Source organism: Rhodamnia argentea, chromosome 3, assembly GCF_020921035.1.
Source record: "Rhodamnia argentea isolate NSW1041297 chromosome 3, ASM2092103v1, whole genome shotgun sequence".
In the NCBI taxonomy this organism is placed as follows: Eukaryota; Viridiplantae; Streptophyta; class Magnoliopsida; order Myrtales; family Myrtaceae; genus Rhodamnia; species Rhodamnia argentea.
The window spans coordinates 10,570,836-10,587,549 of NC_063152.1; the positions used below are offsets into that span (position 1 = coordinate 10,570,836).

The 16,714-nt window shown below is 39.1% G+C and overlaps 1 protein-coding gene across 1 annotated transcript; it reads right to left on the reverse strand.

Moving 5' to 3' along the window:
* Positions 1 to 5,243: 5,243 nt before the first annotated feature.
* Positions 5,244 to 6,720, reverse strand: LOC125314265 (cytosolic sulfotransferase 12-like). Its single transcript, XM_048276186.1, has 2 exons — positions 5,677 to 6,720; positions 5,244 to 5,583 (listed from the first exon to the last, which is right to left on the reverse strand). Exons 1-2 carry the CDS (start codon positions 6,669 to 6,671, stop codon positions 5,433 to 5,435), a joined length of 1,146 nt encoding a protein of 381 aa, XP_048132143.1. The 5' UTR covers positions 6,672 to 6,720; the 3' UTR covers positions 5,244 to 5,432.
* Positions 6,721 to 16,714: the final 9,994 nt, after the last annotated feature.

A 16,714-nucleotide genomic window follows, 5' to 3' on the forward strand; every position in this document is an offset into this window, starting at 1 on the left:
AAAATGTCTTTTGGCCCAACACTGGACGAAAACCAAACCTTATCCTCTCTCTCTATCTCTATCTCTATCTCTTCCCAGGGGAAACGTGCTCATCTCTATCCATCTAATTAAATAATCCCTTCTCTCTGTCCCCACACTATTTTCCCTTATCTTCACTTCATCGCTGTTACAAAATTATTTCAAGACATCCCTACCCTACCCCCGTTTAAGCACGCTGCTGAAAAGGAAATGTCGCATTTTGGACCGCATCATCGACCTAACATGTCGAAGTCGCGAATTAATTAACCTCGTACACATACAATTGTACGCACATGTAGATATTTCAAGGGGCAGTACTTGAAACGCTTTTGTTATATGAAAGAATGGAAAAAAAATATTTTCAGAAGCGAATTGTTCGCATCACTAAATTGCTTAGTTCGGGCCGTACGATTTTAGGTGGATCGCAGTGTTTCATGTTATTCGCGATCAATATTTTCGAAAGTTTAGAGATCAAATTATTGTTATTATTATTATTATTATTATTATTGCAGTGTCCTGATTGTGTTAATAATAATGTCAGTCGAACTTTGTAAAAAAGGAGAAAGACAGTAAGGTGGGGGCCAGCGGAGAAAAAAAAAAGGAGAGGAAAGTAAATTATATAAAAAGGTGGGGTTTTATTCCTTTTAATTTTTTACATGCTGCAGTCGTACGAGCATAGTGCTGGAGACCAAGAGCCGCACAAGAAAAAAAAAAGCCGAGAACTTGAAGAAAACAGTCGCACGAAAGAAAAGAGAAAAGAACATACCGACGTTCTGATTTTCGGCCGTAAGTGTGTGATTTGTTTGGACTTGAACTCGCCAATTTGTGCGCTGAGTTTATTATATCCAATTGAGTTATTTTATTAGTAAATATTTTGAATTTGGGTACAATCTTGTGATTGCAATTATGTCTGGAGTGAAAGCTGAAATTGAGAAGTTTAACGGGAGGAATAACTTGGGGTTGTGGAGTCTCAAGATAGAGGCGTTATTGACAACTCAAGGTTTAACAGAAGCATTTGAAGACAAGGTTGAGTTACTTGAAACAATGATAGATGCTAAAAGGATGTGGTAATGAGAAAAGCTAGAAATTTAATTATGTTGAATTTATCGGATGAAGTGTTAATAGAAGTAGGCAAAGAGGAGGATACCACAGCATTGTGGACAAAATTTCAAGCTCTTTATGTAATGAAGGGTTTGAACAATCGCTTATATATGTTGAAGATGATGTTTCGGTTTAGATATACTGAAAGTACATCTATCAGAGTCCACCTAGATGAATTTAATAAACTCATGATGGATTTGAAGAACATCGGTAAGACACTTGATTATGAAGAGCAGGTCATGATGTTGTTAGCCTCTTTACCAGAGTCATAGGAGCACTTTACTAATTCACTGTTGTAGGGGCGTACTATGATTATCTCGAAAGAGGTAAACTTTGCTTTATTTTCTAAGGAGTGGTAGAAAAAGTTGCGAGATGACAGTCTAGCATAGGATATAGCGCGGTGACTAGTGATTCGAGGTAGGGAGCAATAGCGGGCGTCCAAGAACTGTAGAGGTAAAAGCAGGTATACATCATGCCATAGAAAATTCAAGGGACGTGTGAAGTGCTTTAAGTGTCACGAGGAGGTCCACATCGGGAGAGATTGTCCTAAATTGATAAATAGAGGTGATAAGCAAAAAGTCACAAGCAATGTGGCGAACATTGTTGAGGAGAGCACTAGTGATGCGGAATCTATCTCGTATGAGCACCGCCATAATCACTCCTATCTATAAGTACTAGAGACTCGATAAATATAACTTCTTTGCTAATAGCATGTGAATTTAATTATGGGTAGCACAATCTATAATGCCGCTCACCTTATGCATAGTCTAGGAACATGCACTTTCTATGCTCGAAACTCGATTCAAGCTCTAACAAGTATTAATATTTATATTCGAGTTCAACTCGACTACGGATCAAGATACCGAAATTTATTACACTTAATCTACAAAAGAAGTCGAACTTGACCTTGAAAAAGTTCAAATGATATTATGAGTGTATTATGTAATTTTCAAGATAAATTCATCTATCTTTAACTTAGTTTTCTTTGAAAACAGAAGCTTGATTAGGCTCGCAATGGTGAGCTCGACTCGGCAAAATTCAAGGGACCAAAGCATTTCTTGGAAACAAGGGAATTTGTGTTGAGCAAAATTCAAGACCATTGGTGAATTGGGAGAATTACCAAAAAAGTCCTAAATTTATTACAATTATGTCAATTCGGTCGTAATTCGTTTATTGCCCATGTGTTAAAAAAAAAAATTCTAAGGTGCCAATGTGTAATTCTTATTTGTCCACCGTTCAAATTTAACAAATTGGAAAGTATGCCAATAGATTTCATTAACTGGAATTAATGGAGGAATGATACTGAATATTTTTATCGTTTAGGGGCCACATTGTACAACTTAAAAGTCTATGAATGACATTGTACATTGAGTTAAAGTTCCGGGACCATTTGTATTGGTTTCCCTTTAGCACAAAAATTGTCCAGTGTATAAAGTATTGCACGGTAATGATATCTACTAGACTACATCAATCATATTTTGAATATCTATTCTACCCACATTAAATCCCACTAAAAAATATACAAGTTTCCTTACAATATATGTTTTAATTAGTTATATCCACCACAACATATGAACAATTGTCAAAAAAAGTCCTAAACATGTTGTTCGGGAGCTAATTCAGTTTAAAATTTTCCAATTTAGCTAATGAAGTCCTAAACCCTTTGATGGTTTTTCTGTGTAGTCCATTTGGGCAATTTAGATTGAAGATGGTCGTCTAGTAAGTGTCAACCATCCTCTATGCCATGGTCGGTGATTTGACGTGTCCTACTTCACTCCAAATGTTGTTTTGACATTTTTATTATTTATTTTTCCTTTTCTTCATTGTTCATCTCTTGAAAAGAGCCAATGGGGCTTGTAGAGACCTTAGTAATGGCCGGCGACCCTTTTTGTGGCCAACGAAGGCATTGCCACCCTCGTGTGAGCAGAGAAATTAGGGTTTGGCGGGAAGTTTCGTGGGGGGATCTGCAGATTCCGAGGTTGGGGGAGTTGAAGTAGAAGAAGATGAGCTTGGATTTGGTTCCTATGAAATGACATGGCAGCATCGATGGGCAGATTTCTCAACTCATTTTAGTATAAACCAAGGCTCGACCTAGATGTACATATTTTTCTTTCGATCCCTCATTTCGCAAGGCTGTACAACATTGATTGTTTGTCTAAACAAGACCCTTGCTACCATGACATCCTCGCGAGCCGGACATGAGGGTTGCCGATCATCGTTGAGGCCCCAACTATCCCTTGAGCTTTTTCCAGGAAGATGAATAGTATGGAAAATGAAGAAAAACATTAAAAAAAAAAGGAAATAAAGGAAAGAAGAGAAGAGAAGAAAAATATTATTATAAAATTCTTAAAAAACGGTGTCGTTTTGAGTGGAGTCGGACTCATTAGATCGTCAATCGTTCCATGTAGGACGGCATGCGTTGACTAGACTATTATGTCATCAATTTCCTACTTAAATTGGTTGGATGGACTGTATTTGAAATTTTATTGGATGAATTAAATATTTTCTCTCCATGTGTGAATGGAAAAACTGGGTCGCATCCTTTGGAATTTCATATTGTCTAGAGAGTTGAGAGAGACAATATAATACCAAATTTAAGCTTGATTTGACTCACATGCTCGAAACTCGATTCGAGCTCCATCGAGCATTAATACTTATATTCGAGTTTGATTCGACTATGGATTGAGATACCGATACAATTAATTTACAAAAGAATTCGAACTTGACCTTGGAAAGTTCAAATGATATTATCATTGTATTATGTGATTTCCAAGATAAATACATTTATCTTTAACTTAATTTTCTTTGAAAACAGAAGCTTGATCGGGCGCGCAATGGTGAGTTCGACTAGACAAAATTCAAGGGACCAAAGCATTTCTTGCAAACAAGGGAATTTGTGCTCAGCAAAATTCAAGACCGCAAGTGAATGGGGAAAATTACCAAAAAAAAATGCTAAAATTATTACAATTATGTCAATTTAGTCTCAATTTTTTTTTTTGGTCAATTGATTCCTAAATCTTTAGTAATTATGCTAATTCAGTCTATTTAGCTGGCCGTCGCTGACATGATAAAATTTTCATAATATTTAAAAATTTTTCAATTTTTTCAAATTCATTATTTTTTTAAATAATTTTTTCTTTTTCTTTGATTTTCGTGCCATTTAAATTTGATCCGATCCTATCCATTCTTGGACAGGATTACTCCTGGCCATGCATGCACTAGCCAGACTGCACAGGCTCAATCCGTGTCGGTGAAAAATTTCATGGGTGCTTTCTTCGACGCAGTCAACGCCACATGTTTTCTGAAGGATGTGGGCCCCACCAACAGATTTTTTATGTGTGTGCTCCGGAGCGCGTCCTTACAAGTTTTTCAAAGGTTGCTGTTCTGCCAGCCCGAATCCTTATCTTTCATTTCTTATCTTTCATTTCTTTTCGGGGCTTGGAGGGCAAAACAAAATAGAGACATTCTCTTCATCTTCTTCTTTTTCTGCAAGACACGAAACATCCTTCGTCTACAGCAACACAATCAGTCCGACCACATACGAATATGAACTAGAATGTTCATTAAACTACAACACATATAGAAGGCCATATGCCCCGAAGCTTCACATTGAAGAAAGAAAAAAAAGAAGAAGGATTGACATCTAAGTTCTGTTTGTTTCGTGAAATATGAATGATTTTAAAAAAATATTTTCCAAAAAATAATCGTGAGTATCGCTTGAAATTGCCGTTCTGCCAGCCCGAATATTTATCTTTCATTTCTTTTCGGGGCTTGGAGGGGCAAAACAAAATAGAGGCTTTCTCCTCTTCTTCTTCTTTTTCTGCAAGACACGAAACATCCTTCGTCTACAGCAACACAATCAGTCCGACCACATACGAATATGAACTAGAATGTTCATTAAACTACAACACATATAGAAGGCCATATGCCCGGAAGCTTCACACTGAAGAAAGAAAAAAAAGAAGAAGGATTGACATCTAAGTTCTGTTTGTTTCGTGAAATATGAATGATTTTAGAAAAATATTTTCCAAAAAATAATCGTGAGTATCGCTTGAAATTGCCGTTCTGCCAGCCCGAATATTTATCTTTCATTTCTTTTCGGGGCTTGGAGGGCAAAACAAAATAGAGGCATTCTCTTCTTCTTCTTCTTTTTCTGCAAGACACGAAACATCCTTCGTCTACAGCAACACAATCAGTCCGACCACATACGAATATGAACTAGAATGTTCATTAAACTACAACACATATAGAAGGCCATATGCCCTGAAGCTTCACACAGCAAAAATATAAAAAATAAAAAAGAAAACGGAATTTCAGAAGAATAACAGAAGGTAAAAATCCATAAGCTCCCAGCGAGAAGGAAAACAGCTCTTAATGAAGACTAGAATCACAACCTTGAAGTTGAAGCATCTCTCTATGGAGATTAAGCCCCACCATTGACAGTGCCGCTGAAGACCTTCCATCCTACAGCATGAGAGATACAGAGCCTAGTCAATGGCCTGCTGATGCTTTTTCTGTTTAGCAGAACTTCAAAGCTTCAAGCCAGAGCCATGCAACTTCTCTTCCGTGACGCCGTCAATCCTCTCCCCCATCTCCGCGCTCATGTAGTTCGCCCAATCTCCGACCTCGCCTCTCCTGAAGTACCAGTTGCTATCTTCTCCGGTCGACAGCTTCCCGCTCTTGTTCACCTCCAACGCGGTCAAATTTTCGAAGCTACACATCCTCAGTATTCCCTCCACCATCCCGTCTCTCAATTCTTCTTCGCCAAACGGACACCCCAAGAAATCGGCCAACCTCCTCACTTGAACATGCGGGTCCCCTTTCATCTGCTCGTACGTCATGAACAGCACCTTCTCCGGCATCTCCAAGCTCGCCTTGTGGTAACCTAGCACATGGTCCCAGTAAGGCCCACAAGGGGTCAGCCCTCGACAGAACTTGTCGAGGCACTCCTGGATTGGAATCTGGCCTTTCTCTTCCGGCCTCAGCTTGTTGACGAAGTGCCACAGCGAGACGAAGTTGTCCTTGGGGTTCCTGCACAGGTAAACCAGCTTGCAGTTGGAGTCCCTCACCGACTGTGGAAGCAAGGAATAAGGCATGTGGGTTCCGAATAGCCTCGGGGGCGCTAAAGCAGCGAGGTTGGGATTTTCTTCCTTAAGATAGAGGTTGAACTCCAAGGAGGGCACGAGGTCGTGAGGGTTTTGGGTTAGGAGAGGGTGGGATCGTTGCGAGCAGGAGTCGGAGTACTTGGCACGGTTCACAAGAGCGAAGAGGATGGCCGCAAGCCAGGTGGTGCCGGATTTCGGGCTGGTGACGAGGAGGACGTCGGAGGGGTCAGCTTGGAAATGGTTTTGGCAAGTGAGGATGGGCTTCAAGATCCAGGAGGGGAGCCAGAAGCCCTGGTACGAGCGGAGAGAGGTGGGGAACCAGCCTTCTTCTAAAGGAAGAGAGGAGAGGAAGTCCGGGAACGCTTGCGGCATGTCTTCCTCTCGCAAGTACTTTAAATAGAGTGGAGAAGGAGAAGGAGGAAGAGGAGGAGGTTGGGAGGGTTGCATGGCGGCGGCGGCGGAGGTGGAGAATTGGAGTGAAGAGTCTGTTGATATTTAGTGGAGGCCTCTTGGATGAGAAAGATCGTTGCTGGGATAAGGTCTGAAGCTTGAAACATCTTATATGAAGACGGTATGTTGGGTATTACATTAATCCCCTCATACCTGCTATTTTGTACGTACGTTAAAGGTTGTGTAATTACATTTGTCCCACAAATTTGAATTAAGAACTTTTAGTACTCCCGCCATTATAATGCTTTCCGATAACTCATTAACAACTAAACAAGCTCACTTGTAAAATTAAAGAAAAAATAGCCGATAATCTACTACCAAACAATACGTAAAAGTCATTATTTTGTTGGTAACTCACCGACGAGTGAACGGATCCACTTGTGAACCTTAAAAGCAATTGAAATCCAAGCATCGTTTGCTTCGTGGAAGATGAATGTTTTAGAAAATATTTTTTCAGAAACGATCCTAAATATATTTTTATCATCTACGAAGATATTTATATATAAGTTGTTGCCGATGATAAAAATATTTCTTATTGACTAATTATTTTTAGAAAATTATTTTCCAAATTATTTATTTTGTGGAAAACAATTGGAGCCCAAGTATGAAATTTGATAAATGGTAACACAATGGCCCCTTTGTGAAACTGAAAGCAATCGATAATGTACAATGTGATTTAAAGGTATAAACCCATTATATTGGCGGCAATAGCTTGACCAATAAACGAGCGTACTCACAGAATCCAAATTTTATGGATAATCAAAGCTGTAACACCTTCCAATTGGAAATGTGTAAAATAATAGTTTTGCTGGTAATTAACCGACAAGAAATGGACCCCATCGTGAAATTGGAAATTTGTTCATAATATATTCGTAAATCTGAGGGTGCGTTTATTTCGCGAAAAATGAGTAATTTAAAAAATATTTTCTTAAAAATAACCGCTTATATTGCTCACAAAAAAATATAATTTTTTTTGTCGCTTACGAAAATAGTTAGGCATAAGTGGTTATCGATGATGAAAATATTTTCTGTTCATTAATATTTCTAAACAGTATAAGCAATCATTTTCATGTCGCCCATTTTTCTCGAAACGAACGTACCCGGAAAGTCGCAACGTCGGCTTTGATCCTTCTCAAATAGAGAGCAGCTCATAATCTACTGGAAACTTGAAAGAGGTCAGTATTTCAAATTACTCGAGAACGAAAAGGGTTGACTTGTGAAATTGAAGAACACTTGGTAGTCTATTATGGAATTCAAAAGTGAGAAAATCACAACTTGATATTACTAACCGGCCAAACCTACTAGTAAAACATAAAGTAGTTCTTATTCTATGGCTGAATAGGACATTGGTAAAATAACTACGGTACTTATCAAAAACCAAATAAGGATCAAGTTTTCAGTAAACTATTTTTCTTCCGGACACTATTAAACTAGCACGGAATTCTGCCACCTTTTTTTTTGTTTTGTGTGTACCAAGAGATAGAATTCTTTGCCTCAATTTCAAATCATTATTTAACAAAATACATTCATTCTTAAAGAGTGATTACAACTTACTTCTCGCAAGAAAATAACGCGATAATAGTCATGATCAATGATGTTATCTGTTGATAATTGTTCGGAATTATTTGAGGCAACTTAAAAGAATCTGTCATTTTCTTGATACAAGTGGAGGCTTTTATCTAGTTCACATCACATAAATTTAATTGATTCGCCATGAATCACGTTGCCGAAGTAATAGCAGATAATTCTTAACTTAATGGTCAGAGCCATGGCTGATGCAGACATGCAGATGAGGAGAAACCTTTCTGGATTAGGGGAAAGAACCATGGCTGATACACCATTTATCATAACATTTGTTGTGGGGGTAAAAATGTCTTTTGGCCCAACACTGGACGAAAACCAAACCTTATCCTCGCTCTCTATCTCTATCTCTATCTCTTCCCAGGGGAAACGTGCTCATCTCTATCCATCTAATTAAATAATCCCTTCTCTCTGTCCCCACACTATTTTCCCTTATCTTCACTTCATCGCTGTTACAAAATTATTTCAAGACATCCCTACCCTACCCCCGTTTAAGCACGCTGCTGAAATGGAAATGTCGCATTTTGGACCGCATCATCGACCTAACATGTCGAAGTCGCGAATTAATTAACCTCGTATACATACAATTGTACGCGCATGTAGATATTTCAAGGGGCAGTACTTGAAACGCTTTTATTATATGAAAGAACGGAAAAAAACATTTTCAGAAGCGAATTGTTCGCATCGCTAAATTGCTTAGCTCGGGCCGTACGATTTTAGATGGATCGTAGCGTTTCATGTTATTCACGATCAATATTTTCGAAAGTTTAGAGATCAAATTATTATTATTATTATTATTATTATTATTATTTTTGCAGTGTCCTGATTGTGTTAATAATAATGTCAGTCGACCTTTGTAAAAAAGGAGAAAGACAGTAAGGTGGGGCCCAGGGGAGAAAAAAAAAAGGAGAGGAAAGTAAATTATATAAAAAGGTGGGGTTTTATTCCTTTTAATTTTTTACCTGTTGCAGTCGTGCGAGCATAGTGCTCGAGACCAAGAGCCGCACAGGAAAAAAAAGCCGAGAACTTGAAGAAAACAGTCGCACGAAGGAAAAGAGAAAAGGACGCACCGACGTTCGGATTTTCGGCCGTAAGTGTGCGATTTGTTTGGGCTTGAACCTGCCAATTTGTGCAGTGAGTTTATTATATCAAACTGAATTATTTTATCTGTAAATATTTTGAATTTGAATATAATCTAGGTGCGAGAAATACGAGCGTATTGAGAGATTGTAAATCCGATTTTTCGATTATAGTAGATTGTTCTTGCTGGCTTTCCCCGTGGATATAGGTGCTGATATTCGGACCGAGCCACGTAATCTCTAGTGTCCTTTTATCGTTCATCGTTATTTTTCTATACTTTTGTATGGACTTAATTTGCAAGATCCAGGTTAGTTTTCGCGCGCTATATTTTCAACAATTGGTATCGTAGCTGGGTTCGGATATTACGGATTGTGATTTGAAACTTTTGCTTATTTGATTATTATCTGCATATCATGTTATTGCAATTATGTATGGAGTAAAAGCTGAAATTGAAAATTTTAACGGGAGGAACAACTTTGGGTTGCGATGAGAAGGATACTGCAACATTGTGAGCTTTCGGGCGCTTTATGTAACGAAGGGTTTGAACAATCGCTTATATATATATATTGAAGATGATATTTTAGTTCGGATATATTGAGGGTACGTCTATCGAACCCTGTCTATATAAATTTAATAAACTCATGATGGATTTGAAGAAAATCGGTAAGACACTTAATGATGAAGAGCATGGCGTGATGTTGTTGGCTTTTTTACCAGAGTCATGGGAGCACTTTACTGATTCACTATTACAGGGGCGTATTACGATTACCTCGGAAGAGGTAAAGTCTATCTTATTTTCTAAGGAGTGGCAGAAAAAGTTGCAAGACGACTATCTAGCACAAGATATAGTGCGGGAACCGGTGATTCGAGGTAGAGACCAACAACGGGCGTCCGGTAGTAGTAGAGGTAAAAGCAGGTCTACATCACGCTATAGAAGGTCCAAGGGACGCGTGAAGTTCTTTGAGTGTCACGAGAAGGGCCACATCATTAGAGATTGTTCTAAATTGATAAACGGATGCGATAAGCAAAAAGTCACAAGCAGTGTGGCAAATGTTATTGAGGAGAGCACAAGTGATGCGTAAGCTGTCTTGTATGTGACTACGGGTTCGTCGGGAGAAGAATGGGTGCTAGATTCGGGATGTTCTTATTAGATGACGCCTTATAAAAGCTGATTTACTACTTACTAGACTACAAATGTTGGTAGAGTTACGTTGGGGAATAACGCAGCTTGCAAGGTTGTGGGATAGGGACGGTTCGGATTCATATGCGAGATGGCGTAGTGCGCACATTGACGGACGTGAGATATGTACTAGAGCTCAAGAAGAACCTTATTTCTCTAGGGATGCTCGATGATATCGAGCGTAAGTATACCGCCGAAGTGGAGCGTTGAAGATCTCTCGCGGTGCCATGACAACGATGAAAAGGAAGAAAGTGAGTTCTCTTTATCATCTACTAGAGAGACCGTGACAAGAGCCGCCGTAGTTTCATCGGGTGAGTCAGATTCTGATTTAACTTAGTTATGGCATATGCGTCTTGGGCACATGAGTAAGGCATGTATGACGATGTTGAGTGACAGGGGTTGTTAAAGAGTCAGAAGACAAGTAAGTTAGACTTATGTGAGCACCGCATCTTTGGGAAGCAAGACATGATTAAGTTTACTATAGGAATTCATTCGACCAAGCAACCAGTAGAATATTTTCATTCACACGTCTAGGGCCCGTTTTCGGTTCATTCGAAAGGAGGTGCTCGTTATATCTCGACATTTATCGACCATTATTCTAGGAATGTATGGGTATACTTTCTAAAGCACAAATCTGATGTGTTTGATCGGTTCAAAAAATTTAAGGCATTGATTGAAAATCAGTTAGATAAAAAGATCAAGTGCCCGAGAACCGATAACGGCATGGAGTTTTGTAGTAAAGATTTTATCGAGTTCTGCGAGAGAGAAGGGATTGTGAGACATTGCACAGTATGTAGGACACCACAAATGAATGATGTAGCAGAACGGAAGAACATAACTTTACTTGAGTGGGCTCAGAGCATGCTTTTGCATGCTGGAATAGGCAAGGAATTTTGAGCCGAAGCGGTGAACATGCTCTGTTACTCGATTAATCGATCTCCATCATCTGCTATCGAGTGGAAGACTCTAGAGGAAGTATGGTCGGGAAAACCCGTTAATTACTCCGGATTACGAGTATTCGGATGTCCTGCGTATGCTCATGCGAGTGATGGTAAACTTGAGCCTAGGTCGAAGAAGTGCATATTTTGGGTTATGCACATGGGGTGAAAGGCTACCGGTTATGGTGCATCGATCCCGGATCACCCGATTTTCTAATCAGCAAAAGTGTGATTTTCGACGAGACCGTAATGCTTCGAGAGAAGAGTTCTGAGACACAACCCGCAGAGCGGATAGATCATGATGTTAGTAGTGAGGTGGACCTTCAAGTGGAGACTCTAGAGATCTCGAAGGTAATAGATGTTGAAACTACATATGAGACCGCAATTTTTGAAGTCGGTGATAGTGAACAACTAGTACAACCACAGCATAGTATAGCCGCAGACAAATATGGCAAATTAAACCACCGGTACGTTATGGTTATACAAATATTTCTTATGCTTTGACTATAGGTGATGAGGTGGAAACAAATGAGCTTTTATCTTACTCCGAGGCGATGGCCAATTTTGAGTCGTCTCGGTGGCTAGCAACTATGAGTGAAGATATGGAATCATTCCATCGAAATCAAACATGAGAGCTAGTTAAAGTATTCAAGAGCTAGAAGATTGTCGAAAGTAAATGGGTTTATAAATGGAAAGAAGCAGCATCTATGAGTACTCCATTAACGAAGCACTTTAAACTTTCGGTTAAGTTATCACCGCAGATTGAGGAAGAGGAGGAGCATATGTCTCGTGTTTCTTATTCTAGTGCCGTGGGTAGTATTATGTATGCTATAGTATGCACTAGGCTTGATATTTCACAAGCAGTGAGCATAGTCGGTCGTTATACGAAGCGTCATGGTAAAACTCATTGTGAAACCGTGAAATGGATCCTCGGATATTTGAAGGGGACAACAGACGTTGGTATTGTGTACTAGAGGAACAATAATAGTAGAGAGACCACTGGTTTTGTGGATTTCGATCATGCAGGTGACTTGGATGAATGCGGGTTTTTAGCAGGGTACGTGCTTACGCTTGTAGGTGGAGCAGTTAGTTGGAAGGCGTCCTTACAAAATCACGTTGCCTTATCATCAATTGAGGTGGAGTACATGGCACCGACCTTTATAGCGAAAAAGGTGATATGGCTAAAAGTTTTGCTCTTGAACTTTATGTTAGAATAGAAAAGTGTTATATACACTATGACAACCAAGATGCGATTTATCTAACATTTAATCCGATTTATCATGAGCGAACGAAGCATATCGACATTGGGTACCATTTCATCCAAGATGTCTTAGCGAAATGTAAGATTGTTGTGAAGAAGATAGCAATGTCGGAGAACTCTACGGGCATGATGACTAAGAATGTTCCTTTAGCGAAGTTCAAGCTCTGCTTGAGCACAATTGGTGTCTGTAGAGAATGAGCGCTCTTCGGGCGTTGGGAGAGCAGCATGGATCAAGAGCATTATGATTTGGCTTCAAAATTCGAGTCAAGGTAGTGTCATATGATGTCTCGAATTTGAGCCGACTAACTAAAAGATAATTTTTGTTCATACGGCGTTCGGTGGACTTCTTCTACAGGATTAACGTGGGGCGCTACAGGACAAAAGAAGGCCCATACACCATTTATCATAATATTTGTTGTGGGGCTAAAAATGCCTTTTGGCTAGGGAAAGAAAAGGAAGTGTAACGTAGGGTTTCACTTACTTTTGGTGTCAGTCGTCCTTTGCAAACAAGGAGAAAGAAAGTAAGGTGGGGCTCAGGAAAGAAAAAACAAAAAAGGAGAGGAAAGTAAATTATATAAAAATGTAGGGTTTTATTCCTTTTGGGTTTTTACCTGGCGCAGTCGCACGAACACAGTACTCGAGACCAAGAGCCGCACAAGAAAAAAAGCCGAGAACTTAGAAGAAAACAGTCGCACGACGGAAAAGAGAGGAGAACGTACCGACGTTCTCATTTTCGGCCGTACACACTTTAAATTTGGATATAATCTAAATACGAAAAATACGAGCGTATTAAGAAATTGTAATTTCGATTTTCCGATTATAATAGATTGTTATTGTTGGCTCTCCCCATGGATGTAGATATCGATATTCTGATTGGACCACGTAATCTCTAGTATCCTTCATAATTCCTCATTATTTTTCCGTGCTTTCGTATTGGCTTAATTTGAAAGATCCTAATTAGTTTCTGCGCGCTATATTTTTAACAGTAAATTTTCTCCTTAAATTGTCATTTTTGAAGAATTGGCAGCTTTTTGACCATGTGCGGTTTCATGATCGGCTCCACATTTAATTTAGGAATAAATGCTTTAGAAGTCCTAAAACTTATCACGAAAATACGATAAAGCTTTAAAACTTTCAAAAAGACCAATTAAGTTTTAAAACTTGTCAGAAAGTGCGAAATGAGCTCTCAATCTCGGCACCTCTCGTTGACCTCCGTTCAGGTCCTTCCCCGAGCCATAGGAAAATTATCAGAAAAGCATGCACGAGATGCGGAATCGAGGACCTCACCTTCACCCTACAACCAAACCACACAACGAAGAACAACAATAGAAACAACAACTATCACTACTGCCCAGTCCCCATGCACAACACCAAGCTCAGTTGCTTCAAGTAGAGCATCTTCCAATCAAACGCCACGCAATCAATCTCCAATTCACCTCCGACATCGAGCCACCGTTGCCGCTACTACTCCTCTGCTTCCATTCATCGAGGCACGGAACGAGGTAAATCGTCAAAGAGCCACGAGTGAGCCGCATCGATCTTCGCTCGAGAGCGCAATGGCCGAGATCGACAACACTGATTTTGTTTCCGCCAGCAGATTTCACGTTGGAGAGAGATTATATTCGAGAAGATTGAGCCTCAAGAGGGGGAGGGAGAGACAGAAGAAAAGGCTCGGAAAAGAGAGGACCAAATTCGCTGATGGAGAGTTCTCCTGGGGAAAGGAGGAGTGAGAATGACGTGTAAAATGATTTCCTTTTTTTTTTAAAATCAGAATCGAAAGTCATTTTTCTCAATTTTAGAAGGATTTTCCGCTGACCGCAAAATGTTTTCTTTGACCGCTCATTTTGCATGTCCCAATCACAGGAAAATGAGGAAAATATTTTACCAGAAAATGTTTTTCGCAAAACAAGTGGAGCCTAAGTCTATGAAGATATGAAAAAGAAACAAACATGTGGAGAACAAGATTGGCTCGAGTAATCATAGGATGCAAAATTGCATTGACTGAAGCTGCCGAAGTGGCTTTTCCATGTTTTGGCCAATTGTCAAAGATTGGCTTTGCAAGCATGAAATTGTGATTATCAACATGCTCAGAGTTTTTACAAGATGTGTCCGCCATGGCCCAGAACTCATGTATCCCGAGCAATTATATTTACTAGCGATATAGCGATAATGAAGCTTATGGCAAGAAAACAGGAACTTCATTCTCCGTTGTTTGGTGCACCAACCAACAAGTTGCCGTTAGATATATAAAGAATGTCCATTCTCATTTTTGTGACTCAAACTGATACACCTTTTACTTAAAGGAAAAGACAAGTTTTAAAACTTGATTACACTTCTTAAATATTTCAGGATTTCAGTAATCGGGGGTACTAGGTGGACAAGCAGATAACTGACACTGTGCAAAGTACTGGTTCATCTAGCAGGAAACTGAAGTTTTCCCCCCGTGACTCCAGGTGAGGAAGTCTATTATACTTGCCTACCTAGCAGTCACCAGCCAAAGCTAACCTGAGGTCTACCTTCCCCAGCCAGAGGCCCCTAAATTCTCTCTAAACATTTTTCTTTCGTGGAGAGATTGATTACGGAGAGAACTTATGGGAAGATTCCTCTATCATACTTGGGAGTTCCTTCCCCTATCTCCCTTTGAGCATGACCTGCTCAGGTCCTTATATATAAATGATGTCCATTCTCATTTTTCTGACTCAAACTGATAAACTTTTCACTTAAAGGAAAAGACAAGTTTAAAATTTGATTGCACCTTTTGAATATTTTAGGACTTCAATCAATTTAATGAAAAGTTTTAAGATTTGATTGCACTTTTTCAAAGTTTAAGATTCAATTACACTTTTTTGACAAGTTTTAAGATTTCAGTAGACTTGTTCTTTTTTTTTTTTTTTTAAGATTTTGGCTAACCCAATTATTGGACTCGAGTCCAGGCTTCGCGTTCTCACCGCCAGCATTATCAGGCTCAACAACCATCTCTCTCTGCAGGTCAAGAACTTAATTGTATTTTTGCGATAAATTATTGGACTTATGGTGGATTTATCTGTCCTCTGATTGAGTAGGAAGCACACGTCGTGGTTTTAAGACATGTGCGGTTGCGATTGAAGGAGACCTTTCGGGCATTCTCAATTGGCTGTCGGTCGTTGAGGAGGTTGAAGAACTCAAGTTCATTTAATTTCACATTCAATGGGCGGACTCTATGGTCCTTCCCCTGAACCAATTGGATCCGTTGTTTACTATTGACCCCCCATGCGCACGAAGTATACAGAGATATTTTCAGTCGAAGACAAAAGTAGCTCGGTGATTTCAAAATCTTTTTTTCTAGACATGATGGATAGTATTGTTTACAAATATAAACGAACGGAAAAATTTACATCGTCCATGAAAAAATTTAGATATGAATTGTTGTCAATGACAAACATTTTTCCTTGACTTGATATTTCAAGTGAGACAGGCGATCGTTTTTAGCAAAATGTTTTTCAAATCAATCATTTTCTCGAGAATTCGTTTCTCCGAAAATGAATACTTTGAAAAAGATTGGAGGTAACGGAAAATATTTTCATTATCGACAGAAACGTTTAGGCAAGAGTTGTTATCAGTCCGTCTGTTTCGTGGAAAATAAATAATTTTGAATTAATTCTAATAATTCCGATCATCTAAATCTCTTAGGAAAAGAGGTAACGGAAGATAGTCTCGTTAACATAAAAAACGTTTAGGCATGAGGTGTTGCTAAAACTAAAACATTTTTTGTTGGCTTATTATTATAAGCGATAACGACGACTAAAATTAGGAAAATTTTGTTCGAAGCTGTTAATATTTCGCAAAACAAAAAACCGAGCCGTAAATTTAATACCCTTCACTTCTCGTCACGAGATTTCTTCCTTGAGAATGGTTTTACTTGCTTGAATGAAAAGAAAAGTAAAAAGAGTAAAGACTAGTTCAGTAGCCAGTTCATTCGAGACTATAAGAAGCAGCAGCCTCTGGCATGCACGAAGTCACG

What these genes read in the sequence shown, in the direction of transcription:
- LOC125314265 (XM_048276186.1), bottom strand. Translation starts at nt 6,671, where the DNA reads ATGCAACCCTCCCAACCTCCTCCTCTTCCTCCTTCTCCTTCTCCACTC. An exon ending in GACGGCGTCACGGAAGAGAA is followed by an intron (nt 5,584 to 5,676) that starts GTTGCATGGCTC and finishes CTCATGCTGTAG; the next exon opens with GATGGAAGGTCTTCAGCGGC.